Raw genomic sequence first — 15392 nt, 5'->3', positions numbered from 1 at the left:
TGAGTCCAGAATGCATTATTGCTTCCACTGCTGACTCAATGCACTGCAAGTTACAAAGTAATTCTGGAGGAATAGTCACATAAATTAAATTGAAATTAATTTTGTTTATACCTATGAATCTCAAACTGCTGAAGAGCAGACAGGGAACATGTTATTAATTCTTAAATTAGAGAAACAGTTCTTCACTGGGGAATTTTACACCAATGCCATGCAAGCTAAAAGAAGTAAAATTGATGGAAGTACCCTCTGGGGGTCATTCTTGTTCTGAATTGGTACAAGCCACTTTCAGCTGATTAAAAAGAACCTGGATTAACCCATTCTTACTCCAGAATTACAAGACTCTGCACACAGGGCATTCACCATCAGGTAATTAGGAACAGCCTGGAATACCCCACTGTATATCCCAAGAAATCATTTTTTTTCCCCCAGTTTCCCTCTTTTCCTGCTCCCCTGGTTCCTCTGTTCCGGAACTCATCCATCTCCTTTCCCTGCTGGATCAAATCCTCTTGTCACCTCCATTGTGCCACCCACCCACTGCCATCACTGTCAGCTCCCAGTGCTCACTGACGCATGTGAGCCTCAACTGCAAGTTTCATTAGAAAGCATTCATTGGTAACAAATGAAAATGACTGCCTAAAATTAGAATTGAGCAAAAATCGTCTGAGATTTAAAAAGCAATAGTATTATATTATATGCCTTGCTTGCTAAGTAATATCTCACTTTTTTTGCACTGATGATGAAATTAAATTGAAAAAGGGGCTGCCATGAACCACCTACAATTGAGAGACAGAACCACTCTGCTCAGCTCATCTCACAGCAAGGATTGACCAAAGTAATATTTTTTTTTTTCCCTTTGCATCAAGAATTGTAAGAATACATCAACTGAAGCTATCCTTTTAGTCTGATATAAAAAAAAAGCCTGTAGCTAAATACAGGTAAAAAAGGGGGCTTTAGAAAGAATGTTAAATATTTTAGAAATAATGTTAAAAGTTCTTAAAAATCTAAGATAGATTTCCTTTTTTATTATAAATTCAAAGGGGAAAAACAATCCCAAAGTGCCTCCATTTAGCATAGCGAACTCTACCTGAAGTGTAAAATTTACAGTGAAAGGAAAATTTCTGTTACCAAACACAATATCACTAAAGCAATTACTAAAGCAAGGCAAAAATCTCCCTCCTTAAGTCCCAGTTAATGATCCATATGCCTCATGCCATGAGGTAACACATTTAGTGTGAGTTAGATTAATTAGAGCCATACATACATTCTGTACCTCCTTTAGGTTGCTTTGCAAGCACCAATGATGTTTTCCTCTAGCAAATTCTCTTTAAAACACACTTTTAAAAAAGTTTCCTCTCTCATTCTTGGCAATCAGCTTTCCTTGTACTTCTTTCCATTTAAATGAACACTTGTGCACCGTGCATGTCTGAGGAACTCTGCTGGCCCTCAGCTTCTCACTCCTACCTACTGAGGAGAAGTGAAAAAATGTGACAACTGCAGGAGATGACAGCAAAGCCTACGAGCCCTCTGAGACAAGATGAGCCCTGACAGCTTCAGCACACATTGATTCCCAACAAAGGGAATGCTGCTCATCCCCCTTCCCCCTGTCAGCATCAATCCAGATCTCTCAGGATGCTCAGAGAACATGGGCTGAGCACTGACTGCCAAAAGCACACACTCACTGCTCTGGACCAGCTCCACTGGTGCTGCTCACCTGCAGTGATGGCACAGGGACACTGGGGTTCCACCTCCCCCCACACCAGCTGAATCTGCCAGCCACAAAGGAAGGATGTCACACTTGGATCTGGGACTGACCCTCAAGGATAAATTCCTGTCTCTCCGGGGTGTTTTCTGGCTTTCAGACACTGATCTGGGGCTGATTCCTGCCTTGGGAACAATTTGCATCTCCGTGCCACAGAATTTCAAAGTTTGTTTCCTCCCTTATGTCAAAACACCATGCTATAATGAAGGATTAAAATATCAAAATTCTAAGCATTGTGTCAACAGAAATTAATAGAGAGACAGTTTAGGAAATATTTACCATCCAGTAAAATTGTTGAATCTGGAGAGTTTTGACTTCAGTCTCCATAGTTACCAAGAGCAAATACAACTTTAGGGGAAGAGGCACAAAGTCAACTAATTTTTTCATAAAGGGGTCACAGTCTGAACTAAACAAGCCCATAGACTTTTAATGAAGTTTTTTTCTCAGAGATGCTGGAAATTATCCTAATGAGACTGCACTAATCTTGTTAGGTCATCTGTATTTTAAGATATTATTATATCACTTGTTTTTCATTATTAAAATGTTTTGATTTGAAAGTCAGGACAGGCAGTGCTATTCAAAAGCTGACTCATCTTTTCTCATTAAAGGTAAGTGAATGGAGAGAGAATAATTTGCTTTTCTAGCAGCAACAGCAGAGTTCTGAAATCTAGGTCACATTAGAGAACTGTCTTGAAATACAAGCTTTAGACACTGAATTGTTTTTCCTTGCTGTGAAACATGGGGATTAACATGCATATTCAATCACCAATAAATCAGCATGCAACATTCATAACTGATATTTAAATGTATTTTCTGATTTGATCAGGGTCTAAAATTATTCTGTCCTTATTAGTGTCAGCTTTTATCTGGCTTCTCTGCTTGTCCATAATTGCTGTAAAGTTCTGATTCTTGGACACCTAATTAAATAAGCAGAGTCTAGTTCCTGGGTCCTGTAACATTCCTCACTCACACTCAACAAAACATGGGTTTAGTCTAAGGAAGGGGAGTTTGGGGATAAGTCAGGATTTAAAACCCATTGGTAAAAGGATCTTTCTTTGAAATGCCATTGAAAAACAAGATTAGAATTTCGTAAGGGTTTGATTAAGTGCATCAAATGTCTGAAATAAAGAAGGTGCATCTGAATAAATACAACAGCAAAGTATTGTGTTCAAGGTGTGGGGAAGTGGGCACAGCCAGATGCCTTTGGTTCTGGGAGGAGAAAAAAGCCCAAACTTGACAGGAACCAGTAACACGGAGCTACTGGGAAAGGAAACACCATTTGGGACTTGGTGTGATCCATAAGCAAACAAACTTATTCTGGTTTTGCTTCCTGCAGGAAACTCTCAAATACAGAACTCAGTACAACTTTGAGGAATTGGAGACAATCAAGAAAAATACAAAGGTAAAGAAGTGGCCAGGAGAGATGTGGTCTAGAGAAAAAAAAAAATCACCAAACTGGTGTCATATACTTGGGGAAACAGCAAACAGGGTAGAGATGCTACATGGTCTTCAAATGTTAAAAACTGCCACAAAGAGGAAGCAGTGAGGTGTTCTTAATAAGCACAGGGGCCAAGACAAGAAGGAACAGGCTTTAACCACAGTAAGGAGCATTTAAGCCAAAGGAAAAGATTTCTTGTGGCAAAGATAATTAAGGATAGCAATAGCTGGCCCAGGGAGGCAGTGAGATATGCTAGACAAATTCCTGTTTGGTTGAGCTAATTACAATAATTTGTGTTGCTAGAAGCACATGGAGGGATGGTCTAATTGTTGGAGGTCCTTCCCAGCTCAGTCTTTCCTGATGCCTTGGTGGCAAACTACTGAGTGCTACTTTTCTAAACTTTTGTGTAATTTACATTACATGCAGACATTTGTTCTGCTTCCCATTTGCAAGGCATTTTTATGTCTTGTGTTCACAGAAGTGATACATTTTAATTATATTCTGCACTGAAAACCTCCTCTCTCAACTCCTTTGAAGTATTTCTTGTAAACCCCAGGCAATCCTGGCCAGAGAAACAGGATTTAGGGAATGTTTTTAAGGCTTGTCAGACAGCACCTGTACTCACACCCCAACATAAACACTGAAACCAAACAAAACAACAAACCACAGCCAGAGGTCAAACAGCAAAAGGGTTTTGGGTTTTTTTTGCTCATTCTTTATTGAGTTGGGGGTTTTTTGGTTATATTTCTTATTAGCTTTGATTTGGCTGCACTGGGATAACTTATTTCTGTTACAGTTTAGGCACTGCTTTTAAGTGTTGCAGTGAAACATATTCAAATTCTTGGACAGCTTTTCTTTTTGAAATTATAGTTCTATGAACACTGTCAGAATTACAACTCTTCATTCTTATTTACCACGTAGGCAAAATTGGACATTTAAATGATTTCCAGAAAATTAAAAGTCATGTTACAAGTAAACAGTTATGTAGTAAAAATATTTTGAATTCTTGACTGCATCCTTGTAAAACTGTATTAAATATGATTAGATTTTTTTTTCCTGAGGATTATAGAAACCATTTTCCCTCTTATGCAACTTGGAATTTTAACTTTTCTGCAAGCACATAAGTTGTTCACCTTCAGGTTTCTTACTGTGATTTGATTTGCAATGTATCTAAAGAGTTACAGAAAAGCTATCAATTTTTTAATTAAACATTCCCATTTTCAAAATAAGGCAAAAGTTTAACAAGGTCTGTAATAGAGTGTGAAACAGATCCACATCTTGTGTATATTTGATGATGTTTATTGGAAAAATTAAAATAATGTAATTCTGAGATTCATTTTCTTTTAATGTCAACTCAAATAAGATTCAACAGCAAGAAGTTCATTAAGTAACTTAATATTATTACTTTTGACAAAAATGAAACTATCTACCCATTAAATATTTTTGTTTGGAGGGGAAAAAGAAAATCAACCTTCAGGAACTAGCAAAACTGTGAAATTTTCCTTTGAATGAAACAGTTGATAAATTCTCTTCTGGGAAAACACTTATTTTGCTGTTGTTTAAAGTTTCAAAGGAATAATTTCACCAAATTAATATTTTCTAGTGGAAGTACTGTCTCAGATAATGTTTAGCTAACAAAAATAAAGCTTTTTACCTCTAAAGCACAAAGCAATGATATTAATTCTTTTGCTAGCAAAAACTATTAAAAAGGGAGCTGTACAGCTGTGTTCAGGATCTGCTCTGTATAATTTATCAGGTCTCTTCTATTTCTGATTTCAGTAATTCACTGAAATATTTATGGCTTTGCCAGAACCAGGAATACACAGTGTTATCTCTTTAGTTATCATTATGCTGCTCCTTCCCAAGCAGCTCTTCCAGTGAGGAAGGAAAGGTAAAATTTTAGTTCATCACCTGAAAGAATGTCAGAGGTATTCCCTCAATACAAACTGGACCTTGCAGGAAATAATTTTGCCTAATACTAAAAGTACAAAAAGATATGAAAATATTTTTAGTATCAGGAGCCAAACTAACAGAAGTGAAACAGGACATGCCACAGTTACAGCTGGATTTTGATGTACAGCTGGATTTTGAGGCAAAAGGTAAAAAGGAGAGGAGGAACAGCCCATGTTCTGGCTGATAAACTACAGCCAATTACCTGCACAAAGTTACAGCATTGTTGTGTTCATAAAATGCAAGATTAAAGAACAAAATAACAAAAATGTATCAATTAATGCATAATAAATGTACAAATAAATAGCATTTATTCTGTTGTAATAACAAACACACCAGACCTGCAACAAACAAAAGAATATGAATACTTAATAATATTGTCTCTTTTCAAAATAGCAACATGATTTGTGAAGCCCTGCTACTCAACTTTATAGCATAGTTCCACCCACACTGTCAAAAGAATGGGAAGGGATAACTGACACTTTCCTGACTGCAGAATGGTTTTGGCATTTCAACACAATATAGCTGAAAAATCCCTAAACTGAAGAAATGGATAGATCCAATATTTCAGCTTTTAATGCCAAAGATGTAAGGCATTGCCCAAAAATCCAAAGCAATTTAACCATCAAGAGAATGAGCACTAATGGATACTGAGCAGCAGCAGCAGTTTCTATGATTTTCTTTTATCTAGTCAGCATTCAAGGGAAATGAATATAAAATCCAGGCAACTAAACTTCTGCCTGTAGGATCTTCAAAATCAAATGCACAGTGACTGGCAAGACCAATATAAGTAAATTAAGTAGTTTTGGAATCTATTAATTTGGAGATCCTTTGAGTGAACTTCAGCATGATTGCCTTGTGTCAGATCCCAGGCTGAGAGCAAATTAAAGGAAATGTGATGAGATAAAATAGCTCAAAATTCAGTGCTTGAGTTGAGAACCTGGCTTCAGAGCACTTCCAGGATGTGGATGGTTGGGATTGCATCGACTACAGCGAATCTGTATTTTTGGACAGAAGTTTGAGAGGCAGAGGGAGGAAATTGGCAGCCAAAATACTTGAAAGCTGTGTTATATTGAGTGCCTATTTCGAAATGCTGATTGCCTGTTCTTTGATGAGGAGATAAGAATGTTCCAGGGTTAATCAGGTTTTGGTCATTACCAGTACCCAGTGTATTCCTTTTCTAAATCTGTAATAGGAAAGAAGAAAATGCTATCTCTGTTCTTTTCAGCATGATTTGCACCATGTGGATTACTAAGTGCAAACAGCAACTACTTCTAAATGTTGCAGCTCTTCACTGAGGCATTATTACCCTCTGTATGATGAAAGCAATTTCCAGTGTTCAGGAGATGCTCACATTCTGTAAAGCACAATGGCCTCTCAAGGCTTGGTTTCTAAAAATAGCTCACAGTCTTCAAAGAAGATGAAGAATGGCTCTTTCAAGGGATGAGCTTGATAATTCTGTTTATTACTTCATTATTTGCATTTTGGATTCTGAAGTAGTAAGCCCTGGAAAACGAGCTGTTGGTTTTTTTCAGAGTCTTCAATTGAAAAATCACCCAAGTGCCTTCACAGAGCTGTCACTCAGCCTGCAGAGCTGCAAGCTGATCTGCAGCAGTATCACAAGGCAGTATGTACTTGAAGATTTTCAGGAATACACTGAACTTCTTCAAGCCTCTTCCCTCAGGCAAAATGTCAGGCTATTACAGAGGAAGGGGACAGTTTGTGTGGATAACTCATAAATATGTCATTTTGACCTGGTTGTCAAGGAAGATTTTTTACCAAAACACAGTTTTCTGTTGCAGAAATATTCCACAACCTTTTCTTGGCACCCAGACTTTATTTCACATGTACTGCAAATGAATCAAAGAGGAATTTTGGCTGGGCTCCTTTACTTCATATTTACAAGAATGAAGCAAATAATGAAAGAGAAGTTCTATTTAGAAGGGAAAATCTATCACAAAGATTGCCCAGCCAGACATTCTGATCCACTGAGCAACCTCAAAAATATTAACTCCAGTTCTCTCTCTCTGAATTCAATAACAGATTATTATGTTGTGGACACCTTCCTGGAAGGAGAAAACCCTTCAGTCTGCTCTGCAGTCTCTATTACACTTTTCTCTTTGATGGATGATATTTGTGAAATGCCACATACACAAGAGCCCCCTTTCCATGACAGCCCTGCAAGGAAACTTCAGATCACACAGAAAACATTTAGTGAGAAGCTGGCAGAGAACACTGCAGACAGAATGCTATTACACAGCTCCTTTGCCTTAACTGTTTATTTTTTTTTTTTTTTTTTTTTTTTTTGGAGGGAGAAAAAAGCCAGTGAGGTTTAAAGCTTTAATCTCATACCCAAGCTTGTCAGAGCCCAAATCTATCTGTAATGCTCTCCAAACCAGAATGAACTCAGAAAGATGACGTTCAATCTTCAAATCCTTCTCTGCAGACTTATTTTTAATTCTCAGGTTCATAAAATGGATCCCTGCTGTGGCTCCAGAGCTTTCTAACATGTATTCTACCTATTATGTTTGACATAACCACATGGTAGAATTCAGCTGCATTGAGAACCAAAAGTTTTCTTCACACAATTTCCAGTGTAGTGTAATAAAACCAATTCAGTGTGACAGAACTATGACTGTCATTGGTGGAAAACCAATTATCTCCTCTCCTAGTCACTGTTACTCTTTTCACTCCATCAGTAACTTTAATATTCTGAACACTTTTGAACAAATTTTATCTTCTTATTTTGCTTCCTTTGCCACAGAGTAATAAATAAATGCTTTATAAATCATGTCAAAAAACTATTTTTCCTCTCTCATTTCCTCAACAACCATTTTTTCAGTCTCTTTCTAAATGTGTTCCTAAACAATCAAAGCTATTCAAATATTTGATACAATAATTATGGGCAACCATAAATAATCACCTTTCCAAAACCTCCTGTGAACATAACCATTTCTGTTCCATTTTTGTATATCAATCCATTTAAGCTTAGAACTTAGAACTGACATGCCTGCTCAACTATAGGCAAATACCATCAAAACACACAATCATTTCAATGATCTGAACCAAGAATTATGTGATAATTCAAAGCTGTTTCTTAGGTTTTCATCTGATGCAGTTTATTACAGTCACTCCCATGAACTACCATCATTTTCACCAATGGGAACAGATTTCTGTTCATGACCAGAGGACACACACAGATATCTCCAAATGGAACTGCTGCCTACATGTACTCCCTACAGCAACAACATCTTCATTAAAACACTTTGATACATGTTCATGTAAATCCAGCAGAATAACATTTTGCAAATATTCCAGTATGAAAAACAGAGCATTAAAGTAACCAAATTCTGCTAGTTTTACATGATTCTGGTAATCATCATATTTCTCACTTTGGCATTAATTTTGTGCTTTAAGTTTTCCTGTAAAGAAATGTACTCTGGAATAACTATATATTCTATTTATAGTTTGATGAAGATGCATCCTGAGGTGACACTGAACCTGCTCTGTCCTTCTGTGCTACGAATGATTTATTCTACCAGTTCACATCCAATTTTAAATGAAAAATTATCCATCTTCTTGGCTGATGAGCTGATACCAGATTTCAAAGCACACAGAGATGGACACACTCACTCACAATCTACTTCCAGAATGGCACGGACAGACTTGGCAAGGTCCCTGGCTTCTGCTGCAAGAGCTGCTGTGACAGTAGGTCCAACCCTTCCCAGCCGAGCCAGAAGCGCTTTAGTGGACAATGACTTCCTGTCACTAAGACAATAAAAAAATAAGTGTTTATTTGTAAGATGATAAAGGAAACGACTCCTTTTAATAAGGTAAACTTTCTCACTATGTGAACAAATCAGTGAGTTTGCCCCAGCAGCAGTGCTGGCTGAACAATGAAGTTATTTGGAAAGCTCAGTTCAAATAACGTTCACTCAAAATGCAGCGTCAAGAACTCAGTGGGTGTCAGGAAAGGAACTTGAATGGAATTTTCATACCAGCATTTAAGAAGGGACACTGCTTGATGGGACCCAACTCTTTATCTTCTCTGCTGTGAGTGAGTCAGTTTGTCACCTTGGCTTAGTAGTTGATAATTAATCCATTCAGTAAAATAAATTCGATGAACTTATTAAAACAGACAACATCATTGCTGTGTGCAGTGACAATGGGAACTGCATCTCACTGATTATCTGTGATATCCTAGTTTGTCTGAGCCTGTACAGGTTTTTTGAAATAAAGTTCCAGTTCACCTCACTTAAATACAATAAATTTCCTTGAGAGGTGAATAGAAAAAAAACTGCAGGAAAGAGACTGAAAAATTTTAAGTTACATAAATATTAATGGAATGCTATCTGAGATATGTAGGCACAATCATGCCAATTTTCTGAAGGACCAAAGGCTGCTTAAATCTTCTTTAATATTTCCAGCAGCTTTTTAAACAAGAAAAGTAATAAAATGTAAATGGATACACATTTTATCCATTTATTTATATGCTACTGGATTCATTGTGATGCAAAATCACCTAAGAGAATCTAAAAAATATTAAAAAATATAACCCACTGTTAAGGTTCCTTGCATTTTAACTAATCCCCAGTACATTATAATTACTTTATGGAAACATCCAGACAATCATAGCTATGTAATTACTAACTGTTTTAATTTAATTCAGAGGTTTTTAATGAAGCTGTATCTTGAAAGCCTAATTTATAATTCATGCCATTCCCTCTCCTTCAATAAAATGACACTCAGTACATACAGTAAAAGTATAGGGAAAAAAAAATAGCTACAAGGCACTTTTTTGAGACTTGGAAACAAATAATTTTTCACTATTAATATTGCCATTTCATTACCTTAAAACTGTTGAAGAAGTAGAGTTATCTGAAAGTATTTCATGCACAACCTGTTGGTCATAGTCAAGAAGTTAACAGTTTATAAATCAACACAGTCAAAAAGTTAATACCTTATAGTTTGATGTCCTATCTGGGGGTGGGGGTTGTGATTTGCAATGAGAGTCTATGTATTTCCCAGACAGAAATGCAAAAGTAAAAACCAAAATCTTATAACCCTTTAAATGAAGTGAATATAACCACATCACTGCTTTTGTTATTGTTTCATAAGATGCCAAAAATTATCAAATTCTAACTCTTCTCCCTTTTTCTTCTGAGAAGTTTCACAGAAATTGATAGAGTTTAGGTGGAAAAAATTATCTGATAATTTAAATTTGTCCAGTATAGCAAAACACAAAGATTATGTAAACCTCTGCATGGATCTGTACACTTATACATCATCTATATTTCTAGCAATCAAAGCATCTCTGCAAACTAGTTTATAGCCATTTCACTATGCTCATTCCTCACAAACATCAACACAAACCTTATCCAAATAAATTATTGTTAGAAAAAAAAAAAAAAAAAGGTAAAGTTACCTCTACAAATTGTAGCAATTTTTCAGTGGCCACCTCAAAGGTCTTCCTGGCTGACTCTGATTTCCGCAGCTGGCAGTCCAGCACTGTAACCCTCTTTTTCAAGTCTTGAATGTTCTCCTGGGAAAGGTATTTTAAGGTTTTTAGTCTAATAATTTTCCTCCCATGGATCACACAGAGACAGAACAGAGTGTTTGGAATGTTTAACACACTCATTTCTCAATTTCTGTTAAACAAATAACTGGAATGCCTGAGCAGCTGGCAAATCAGCTCCAAACTGCAACAGATTTTGGCAAGTGATAGAAAGGTAAATTAAAATTGGAAGATAACAACAGGGATAGGGCTGAAAATTAAGTGAGCTTGAACTGACTGATGAATGGATCAAAAATACCAACCTGATGGTGACAGTATCTCTCATCAGGGTGCCATAAACAGCCAGAACAAACTCAGTCCAAGTTTGCATCCACACATCCTTTGGCCAACACAGTAATTATGGCACATCTTGGAGGAAACTGCCCCCTAGGATGTCTCTGCATGCACTTGTATAACCTATTGATCAGTGTTATGTATCTCTCCCTTCTTCAGTATAGAAGATGTGAGCCCTGTTAGCTCCAGCCCTGGGTTTCATTAGAGTCCCTGGCACTGCTCCTGTGACAGGACCACGAGTAAAATCCTCACATGTACCTGGGCATGCCTGTTTAGCTCAGCTCTCTACTGGACACAAGATCTTATTAACTTCACTGGAAGCAAATAATTTGTTTGTATACACTATCCAAAGCAGCAGAACCATCATCACCCTGAATGTCAAAGATGTTGATTCAAACACCTCCTTTTGAATTCCAGGAACTCAAGCTAGAATCTCTGTAACAAACCTCCAGGAAAGCAACCACACCCATTGAATTTCTTAAAATTTGGCTATTTAGAAAAGCCCTAGAAAACAAACAGTGCTGCAAGAATACCTGACATAAAAATGGGGCATCACACCCAGATGTTCAGAAAGAACATCCAGGGTGTGATTCACCTCATCACTCACAATCAGATGAAGGAATTCCTCCTGGGAACCACAGGGACTTGCTAAGCTGTTCTCTTCAGCTTGCTAACCACAGAGCTTGACTTTACCTTCTAACATCTTAAAATATTAAATTAATTGTCAGGATGAAATCATGCAACATTTCAGTGGGTTTTCTTCACCAGGTCATATGCACATCCATTTTTCATGAGGAAAACAAGGTAACCTCACAAATGCCAACCTGCTTGCACTTGTCAGTTCAACACTTGCTCAGGTCAGGAGTTAAAGAGAAAAAAATTTTAAGTGCCTCAACTATTTTATTTCTTAGCCTGTTCTGAACTGCCTCACTGAAGATGAAGTAGATTTAAAATACAAGGCTCAATTAAATGTTTTTGGCAGGATTAGTAGCATTTAAATGATTGCCTTGATGAAATCTAAATTCACTTTAGAGCAGGATTGGACTTTACAAGATTGTTATTTGCCTAGCAGAAACACAAACCTGAAGGCCATTTACACATGAGTACAAAAGCATACAGATATATACAAGGTGTAGTCTTTACAGACAATATATCTGCAGCCCAGAAAGGATTCCATGCTCAATGCTTGAGATGTGCCATTCTGACCTATAACCCACATATGCTGGGAGCTCCTGTTCTTGCAGCCCAAAGATGTCTGGATAAAGGAAGCCTAGTACACTTCACATTATCCCCTCCACTACACATCATCCCAGTTATTGAATAATACAAGACAAACAGTGACCTACTTTAGAAAAGCAGATGAAAAGAAAATGAAAACAAGATACATGACAACAGCAAGGAAACCATGGTAACTCTGACAGGCTTTGCTTACTTTATTTTGGCCAGAATGCTCAGTGAGCTGAGCCTTCAGCTCTCCAATTTCAGCCTCCAACAGGCGAATCACTTCTTCATAGTCCAGCTCCATGCCCCGGGCCTGCCTTTGTGCAGCCTCTGCAAGGTGAATTCTGCTTCTCAGGGCTCTTGTCTCCTCCACAGCTGCCTTGGCTTCCTGCAGATTGTATAATTCAGTGGAAAAGTTACAACTCCAGCTACCAAAAAAGAGCAGATTTAGCTCACAAGTACTGCAGTTGGCATCAGGGCTACCTGTTAGTGTTCATGGTTAGAGGGCTTAATTGCTAATTTTTAATATATGATGTGCCAATGAAAAACAGGTATGTACAGAGACATAATTTGCCTAATAATTTAAATAGCAAGTTCTATAATTACTGAAAATCTACTTGAGTGAAAGGTTTTCTTGAAATGCACCAGATACTGTTGATCTGTCCCACTGTTTCCATACCAAAAAAGTACCTAAATGAGATGTTACTTCATTTCATTACTATTGCCTGAATTCACACTCTAGTCACAGCTCCCACATCATATAGATGGGAATATCAGAATCAGTGCTTTTTATAAAATCTATTTTTCTGCCGAGTTCCTGCTCCTATTATGCTCCTAATCTCCTGGATTATCACAGGAGAGCATTAGATTAAATTTATATATAAATAATATACAGAAAATCAGAGACAGTTAGCTTTTAATTCAGCTAACATAATCCCTAAATGTTGCAAAACCTTTCAAGAAACATATTGCATTTTAGGACTGAATATTAATTGAAGTTAATTTTGATTAGTAAATTAGAAAGCCAAACTAAATGTCTGTACAACAGATGAGTTTACACTCATCTAGGAATAAAACAAACAAACTGCTCACACAAAATGTACAGGCTCACTGGCACCAAAACCACTAAATCATCTTTTCCCTCAGCTATTAATTAATCTGTAGGAAAAGTCACTTTATATCAATTTTCTGAATAATTAAAGTTAGCAGATTTGCATACACAAATTCACAGAGGTAGAAGTTTTTTTGTAGAAGCTGCTCAGTTAAGGATACTTAGGTGAATATTCTATTCCTGATCTACCTATTACATCTTACTATTGTAATTGCATCCTGGTTGGGAATGGAACTAGAGGGAAAACAGGTGGGTAAAGGAAAAATACACTATGACTCTTTAAAATGGAGGAAATCACCTTCTAGAAGCTAGGCTTGGATTGCAGTTTCTAAAAAACCTAGATAACCAGATCTTCCTGTTTTGTGGAAGAAATCACATTTAACAAGAGTCATCATAGAAATGTGTAGAGAGGCAAGTTAAACTTAAAAATGTAGATTTAAATCTTTCCTAACACAGAAGCATTTCTTCTGTACAATCAATATCCTTCAAGTCAGGTTTTCCTATACTTCATGAGAATGTTCTTTCTGTGAATTATCTACCAATCTCAGCTTCATATGACTTTCAACCTCTACACTGTTAGTCCTAATGAACAATATATTCCAGGCTATAAATCAGCTAATCTCAGTGACACATAACCAGTACATCTTCCTCATCTTTGCAATACAATACCAATTTGGCCCATGGCCAGGGACACCCTGGTCTCTCAGAGCAGCAGCAGAACCACACATGAAGAACAGCAACACCATTAGTGAATACAGGTGCCACTGCTGTTGTATAATTCAGGTTTCTGGTACAGGGCACAAACACTAAGATCCATTTAAGTGACCTTTCATTTGAAAGCAAGTGGAATCATTTCCTTTTTTCCTTTGGAAGCAATGGGTGAACTACACAAGGACCACCTGCACCTGGAACAGAGACATCCCCAGCTCCCTGCTCCATGGGTGTGTTACTCCATGTTGGTGTCACAGCTCTTTTTACAGCACTGAGAGCAGTGGGAGGGTTATTACTGCTCACACTCCCTGGAAGCACAGCAATTACCCCTCCTGCAAGCTGCTCCTGGCACCCTTTTTTCCTAGAAATAATTTGGGGAACACAGGGACTTCTAAGTTATCAACCTACAGAAGCAGAGGTCAAAATTACTGCCTTTGGGGAGGGCACTTTCTTGCCACTGTAAGAAATAAAATGTGTCCACAGCAAGAAGAGCTGGGCCCTGCTGCTTCAGAGGATGTGTTGGGAGCCTTCAGCAGCAAAGGCATCCTTGGGAAACAGGCTGGAGGTGGGAAAAAGATTCTTGGAGACAAAAGTGAAAAGATGCTCTGACATTAAGTTTGATTAATATAAATGAGCACAGAGGCCTTGAGAAAGGGTGGCATCTTAAAAACCCACACTTAGGAATTATTTAAATAAACTGACATGAGAAAAGTGAAGAGAAAATTGCTATTATGAAAAGGGAGGTCTTCATTTTGAAAGAAGACCTCCTTGAGATAAAGATTTAATCTCTTATAATCCAGAATTTACTTTACTCCTCCATTGTTTTTTGAGAACCCCAGTTGTTGAATATTAATTTCTCTGTAATAGCAGACTAAGTATGACCAGATTTCAACAGCTAAAGACCTAAAGGAATAATTAAGGAACAATGGCTTCTTACATTGCAATGAAACAATTACACACACTACAACTGAATTAGTAAAATCATCTGACACACCAGAGCTGTTTGCTGGAGCACAGGGGCACAAAGGGAAATGATTCCATCAGGTTTTCCCATTCTCCAGTTACTGGAGTTGGCACTGTGGGGACAGTGGGCTCTCTCACCTGGCAGGTAAGGGGCCCCCACCAGGTGGGTAACACTCACTTCAGCAACATGAGCTCCTGTCCCTCTCAAATGTATGAAAGAATTGTCCAGGGCCAGGCTGGATGGGGCTTGGTCACTCTGGGACACTGAGGGTGTCCCTATCCATGGCAGGGGGTGGAATGAGATGAGCTGTAAGGTCCTCTCCAATCCAAACCAATCCAGGATTCTAAGACACAGCAGATAGGGGATCTGCAGCTGCTAATATTCCATTTA

At 37.7% G+C, this 15392-nt stretch overlaps 1 protein-coding gene across 5 annotated transcripts in view; it reads right to left on the bottom strand.

The window, feature by feature from the left end:
• Positions 1 to 15392, bottom strand: part of STXBP4 (syntaxin binding protein 4) — a 64547-nt gene that overhangs the window by 22114 nt on the left and 27041 nt on the right. For all 5 annotated transcript variants that reach the window (XM_079323824.1, XM_079323826.1, XM_079323825.1 and 2 more), the window contains 4 exons: positions 12428 to 12604; positions 10573 to 10689; positions 9998 to 10047; positions 8785 to 8915 (listed from right to left, as the gene is read on the bottom strand). In XM_079323824.1, the coding sequence (XP_079179950.1) occupies positions 8785 to 8915; positions 9998 to 10047; positions 10573 to 10689; positions 12428 to 12604 (475 nt within the window). The remainder of the gene's footprint in view (positions 1 to 8784; positions 8916 to 9997; positions 10048 to 10572; positions 10690 to 12427; positions 12605 to 15392) is intronic.

Source organism: Erithacus rubecula, assembly GCF_903797595.1.
Source record: "Erithacus rubecula genome assembly, chromosome: 20".
Classification (NCBI taxonomy): Eukaryota; Metazoa; Chordata; class Aves; order Passeriformes; family Muscicapidae; genus Erithacus; species Erithacus rubecula.
Note: the sequence above shows the minus strand (reverse complement) of the source record. Positions and strands in the feature narration are given on the sequence as shown.